Below are 6,143 nucleotides of genomic sequence, written 5' to 3'. Positions count from 1 at the left end.
TGTTGAAAAGTAAAAGCATGGGAAAAGATATAGCATGCAAACATTAAACAAAGGAAAGCAGGAGTAGCAATATGAATAACAGATAAAGCACACTTTAGAAGAAAAAAAAATTACCAGAGAAGGACATTATGTAGTAATAAAAGGGTCAATCCGCCAAGAAGAGATAGCAACCTTAAATATGTATCCACCAAACAAGAGAGCTACAAAATGTGTGAATCAAAAGCTAATAGAACTGAGAGAAGGAATAAACAGATATATAATTATAGTTTCAGACTTCAACATCCCTCTCTCTGTCAGAACAACTAGACAGAAAATCAGCAAAGACGAAGGACTCAACAATACCATGAAACAACAGTGTCTAATCAACATTTATAGAACATTCCATACAAATACAGCAGAACACACATTTTTTTCAATTGCCCACAGAATATACACCTAGATATACATATCCTAAGCCATATAACAAACTACAGCCAATTTAAAGTAATTGAAATCGTACAGAGTAATTGAAATCCAACCACAATGGAATCAAATTAGAAATCAGTAACATAAGAGAACAGGAGAATCTACAAACACTTAGAAACTAAACGAAACACTTCTAAATAATCCATGAGTCAAAGAATCAAAGGAAATTAAAAAATAATTGAACTGAATGAAAATACATTCAAAATTTGTGGGACACAGCTAAAGCGGAGCTGACTAAATTTTATAGCACTGAATGCATACATTTGAAAAGTTTTAAATCAATAATCTAAGTTCCACTTCAAGAATCTTGAAAAGGAAGAGCAAAATGCACCCAAAGCCAAAAGAAGGAAGGAAATAAGAGCAGAAATCAATGAAACTGTAAACAGAAAAACAATAAAGAAAATTAACCAAAGAGCTGGTTTATTGAAAAGAACAATAAAATTTCCATCTTCTAGCAAAGAGTCTGTTGACAAAGAAGAAGAGAAGATACAAATTACTAATATCGCGAATGAAAACGGGATATCACTAAACACTCTGCAGACATGGAAAAGATAATAAGGAAATACTACAAACAACTCTACACACAAATTTGACAATTTAGATAAAACACAATTCCTCAAAAAACACAAGCTACCGTAACTTGACATAAAATAAATAATTTGAATAGCCCTATAACTATTTTAAAAATTTAGTTTGTAATTTTAAAACTCCCAAAAATGAAATCTCCAGGTTACACTGGAGACTTCTACCAAATGTTTAAAGAATTAACACCAATTCTGCACAATCTCTTCTGGCAAGTAAAAGAGGAGGGAACTTCCAAATTCATTTTACAAAGCCAGTTGTCTTAGTTCAGGTTGCTACAACAAAATACCTTAGTCTGGATAATTTATAAATAATATAAATTTATTTCTCACACTTCTGGAGGCTGGTAAGTCCAAGGTCAAGGCACCAGCAGATTCTGTGTCTTGTAGGGGCTAGCTCTTTGCTTCCAAGATGGTGCCTTCTTGCTGTGTCCTCATGATGGAAGGACAAAAAAGGGTTGAACTGGCTCCCTCATCCATGAGGGGGAGTCCTTATGGCCTAATCACCTCCTGAACACCCCACCTCTTAATGCTGTTGCATTCAGGATTAAGTTTTAACATGAATCTTGAAGGGACACAAACATTCAAACCATAGCACCAGTATTACACTAATACTAAAACTAAAAAAAAGACGGTACAAAAAAAAAATACCAATATCTCTGTATTAGTCCATTTTGTGTTGCTATAACAGAAATACTGAGACTGGGTAATTTATAAAGAACGGGTTTATTTGGCTTACGATTCTGGGACAGCTGCATCTGGCAGGGGCCTCAGGCTGCTTCTACTCATGGCAGAAAGCAGCAGGCAGCCGGTGGGTACAAGCAGATCACATGGTGAGAGGAAGCAAGAGAGAGAGGGAAAGTGCCAGGGTCTTTTAAACAACCAGCTCTCATGGGAACTAATAGAGCGAGAACTCACTCATTAATTCCCTCTCCCCCAGGGAGAGCATTAATCCATTCATGAGGGATCCACCCCCATGACTCAATCAGTTTCCAGCACTGCCACACTGGAGATCAAATTTCCACATGAGTTTTGGAGGGGACAGCACATCCAAGCTCTATCAATCTCTTATGAATGTAGATATAAAAATCCTTTACAAAATATTAACAAATAGAATTCAGCAATATATAAAAACAATTATACATTATGACCAAGTGGGTTTATTCCAGGAGGCAAAGCTGTTCAATATTTGAAAATCAGGGCCGGCCCAGTGGCGCACTGGAGAGTGTGCCGCTTAGGAGCGTGGCGGCGCTCCCACCGAGGGTTCGGATCCTATGTGGAGACCAGTTCCCGCTCACTGGCTGAGCGTGGTGCGGGCGCAACACCAAGGGTTGCGATCCCGTTGCCGGTCCCCAGTACGGGCGCAACACCGAGGGTTGCAATCCCATTACCGGTCAGTAAAAAAGACAAAAAGGAAAAAAAAAATATTTGAAAATCAATCAATATAATCCACTATATGAATTAACCAAAGGATAAAAATTACCTAATTATATCAATCACTGCAGGAAAAACATCTGACAAATTTCTATAGCCATTCATGGTAAAAAGAAAAAAAGAGAGAGAGAAAGAGAAAGAAAGAAAGAACCTGAAAATAGCAATAGAGAGAAATTTATCACTTGAAAAATTGCATCCACAAAAAACCTTCTGCTGACATATTGCTTAATGGTAAAAAAGAAGGAATGCTTTCCTGCTAAGATCAGTAACAAGGCAAGGATGTCTACTCTTCCCTACACTTAGTCAACACAGAGATGGAAGATCTAGTCAGTGCAATAAGGGAGGAAAAGGAACTAACATACTGATCAGAAAGGAAAAATTAACACTGTCCCTATTTGCAGATGATGATGTAAAAAAAATCCCAAGGAATCTACAAAAACTCCTAGAACTAAGAAGTGAGTTCAGCAAGGTCACAGAAGACAAGATAAACACGCAAAATCAATTGTATTTCTATATACTCTCAATGAACATGTGGACTCTGAAATTAAAAACAATACCACTTACAATCACTCAAAAAATGAGATATTTAGGTGTAAATCTAAAAAAATGTACAGGACTTGTATGCTAAAAACTACACAAGGCTGATGAAAGAAATCAAAGATCTAAATAAATGGAGAGACATGACATTCACAAATTGGAAGACTCAACACAACAAATGTCAGTTCTCCTCCCCAAATTTAAGTACAGGTTTAATGCAATTCCTATCAAAATTCCAGCAAGATTTTTGTAAGATATAGACAAGATTATTCTAAAATGTATATGGAAATGCAAAGGAACTAGAATAGCTAAAACAATTTTGAAAAAGAAGAATAAAGTGGGAGAAATCCGTCTACCTGGTATTAAGGCTTATATTATATATCTACAGTAATTAAGACAGTGTGGTTCTGGGACACGGATAGATGCACGGATGAATGGAACAGAACAGAGAACCCGGAAATAGACTCACACCAATATGACCAGGTGATTTTTGACGAAAGTGGGAGAGCAATTGAGTGGAGGAAAGACGGCCTTTCAACAATTGCTGCTGGAGCAGCTGGACATCCATAGTCCAAAAAATGAGCCTCCACTTAAGTCTCACACCATCTACAAAAATTAACTCAAAATCGATCACAGACTTAAATGTAAAATGTAAAACTACAGAAATTTAAGGAGAAAATCTTCAGGCTATTGGTCTAGACAAAGAGTTTCCTATAAAACTCACCAATTGCACTCTCAGGCATTTACTTATTCTAGAGAAATGAATACTCATGTTCACACAGAAACAGGAACCTATACACTAATGTCTATAGCAGCTTTATTTGTTATAGCCAAAAACTAGAAACAACCCAGATGTCCTTCAGTAGGTGAGTGGTTAAGCAAACGAGCAAACATCCATACCTGCAATTCAGACATGAAAAGTTACAAACTATCACACGTGCTGCAGCCTGGATGAATCTCAGAGTGTTACAATGAGTGAAAAAAAGCCCATCCCAAAGGTTATATACTATATGACTCCATTTATATAATATTCTTGAAATGATACAAATATAAAAATGGGGAACAGATTAGTGGTTGCCAGGGGTTAAGAAAAGGGTGGGGAATGGCAGGTGAGTTGGGTGCAGCTACAAAAGGGAGCGCAGGGGATCTTTTGGTGGTGATGGAAATATTCTGTATCTTAACTGTCAGTGTCAGTATCTTGGTTGTGATATATACTATGCTATCCTATGCTATGCTATACTAATACTACACTATAGTTTTGCAAGTGATTACTGTTGGGGGAAACTGGGTAAGGGTCCAAAGGATCTCCGTGTATTATTTCTTACAACTGCATGTGAATCTGCAATTATCTCCAAGCAAAAAGTTTAATTTAAAAACAAAAGGCAGGTAAGTCTCTAGGCTAGAACGGGTTATTATCATCAATCATAATTGCATAATTTTACTTCCTTTTCTGCCTAGGTCTTTATTTGGCTTCTTATGAAAGTGAGAGTCCAGAGAATCAAACAGAAAAAGAGAGGTGGAAATCGCTAAGGTGAGGCTTCGTGCCAAGATGGGGTCTGGGACTGGAGTGGAGGAACAGGGTTGGGGCTGCTTGGTGCCAGGACAGGGCAGAGGGGTTTCAAAGATACCCAAATCATCTGCCAGCCCATGGGGAGGGGGCAGGATCAGACCAAAGTCATGAGGTTGGGGGACAGAACTCAAGAGCTGTGGTACGGAGAGGAGGCTGGGCCCACGACCCTCTGTGGCTGGTGGCTGCCTCTGTGGGTGGTCAAGATGCATGTCCCAGGGCCAGGAACTCCCAGTCCATATTTTCGTGTCAGACAGTGAGACACCCCATCCCCTGCTCTCTTGGCATATTAACGCAGTGAGTGGAGGTCGGAAATGATTCACACCAATGGGCTCTGAGGACCCAGCCAAAAGGATTTGCCAAACACCCCACTAGGATGGGCAGGCGGCCTCCTCCCAGGGTGCTGAGCAGGGGAGTCCCATACTGGAGACAACGGTTCTAACTGCAGGGCCGGGAGGGTGGGCTCTCGCCACTCTCCGGTGTGTTTCAATCTGCAGATCTTCTATTTTGGGGAAGACATGAGAAGCGCTGGGCTGAAGGAGGAGGAAGAGATGGAGCCAGCAGAAGCCTTTGGCAGCCCTGCCTCCGACGGCCCAGTGGGCGGAGATGGAGGCAGCACCTCACTACTTTGCAAACCGCAACCCCATAGCCTGGAGCCTGCCACCACTTCAGCCCTCGGAGGGCCTAAGGATGCCAGACATGTGGGTGGCACATGCCTTGGGGACACCCCACCTTCAGGACCATGGGGGTCACATTGCTGGTCAGTCAGTCCTTTCTCAGCAAGGATACAGCACTGTCCCAGAGGGCTGGGCAACTGCAATCTCTTGGTCTCGCTGAGTGACACGTGCCACAGAGGCCAGCACCCACAGTCTGTCACGAGGTACCTTGGGAGCCCACAACTGCAGCAGGCATCATCGTGTGACATGAAACATGCCTGCACCAGCTCCGAGCCACCAGTGGCCCTGCCATTTGGCTGATGCACCAGACCCTGTCTCCCTACACACATAAACAAGGGGCTTGTTTCTGCAGCCCTGTGCACCCTCATCTTCCTGGATTCTGCTGGGGTCAGAGGAGAACTTTCTGTTGACTGCTGTGAAACGGCAGCAGGATGAACTGGAGTCTCAGAGTCAGCAATGTGTACATTATTGTCCTGCTGCCTAGCTCCCTTGTAAACTGTAGAGCTGGTATAAACACACCTTTGTACATCCTGATATCCATGTCCACACCGCGTCTCTGACCCACAGGCCTGAGAAGAGATTCGGCCAGGATCCAGGGTGTTGTAGCCATGGTTCAGGATTGGGACCTGGTGTCCATTTGTGATCCATAGACCCCATGTTGTGCTGACAGAGCCTGGTGCATAGTAGGTGTTCAGTAAACCTATGGTGAAGGGATACTGATAGCCCTGCCTGCAGCCAGATGCGTTTTGTGCAGAGTGGGGGATGATGAAGCCAATGAGGCACCCTCAGCCCACCTTGACGCTCCTCCCATGGCCCTTACCCACTCTCCTGTGTTTCCAGCCCCTCACATACTAAGCCAAGTTTCTTTTTTTTTTTTTTTTT

At 41.8% G+C, this 6,143-nt stretch overlaps 1 protein-coding gene across 1 annotated transcript in view; it reads left to right on the top strand.

Annotated features, from left to right (window-relative positions):
• LOC103605811 (ras-GEF domain-containing family member 1C) overlaps window positions 1-5,983 on the top strand; it is a gene marked incomplete at its 5' end in the record, with an annotated part of 18,435 nt that extends 12,452 nt beyond the window's left edge. The window contains 2 exons of the mRNA XM_008590437.1: window positions 4,476-4,548; window positions 5,082-5,983. Coding sequence (XP_008588659.1) covers window positions 4,476-4,548; window positions 5,082-5,106 — 98 coding nt within the window. The remainder of the gene's footprint in view (window positions 1-4,475; window positions 4,549-5,081) is intronic.
• Window positions 5,984-6,143: the final 160 nt, after the last annotated feature.

Source organism: Galeopterus variegatus, unplaced genomic scaffold (assembly GCF_000696425.1).
Source record: "Galeopterus variegatus unplaced genomic scaffold, G_variegatus-3.0.2 Scaffold6089, whole genome shotgun sequence".
NCBI lineage: Eukaryota > Metazoa > Chordata > Mammalia > Dermoptera > Cynocephalidae > Galeopterus > Galeopterus variegatus.
The sequence above is the reverse complement of the archived record's forward strand: the minus strand, read 5'-3'. Positions and strand labels throughout refer to the sequence as shown.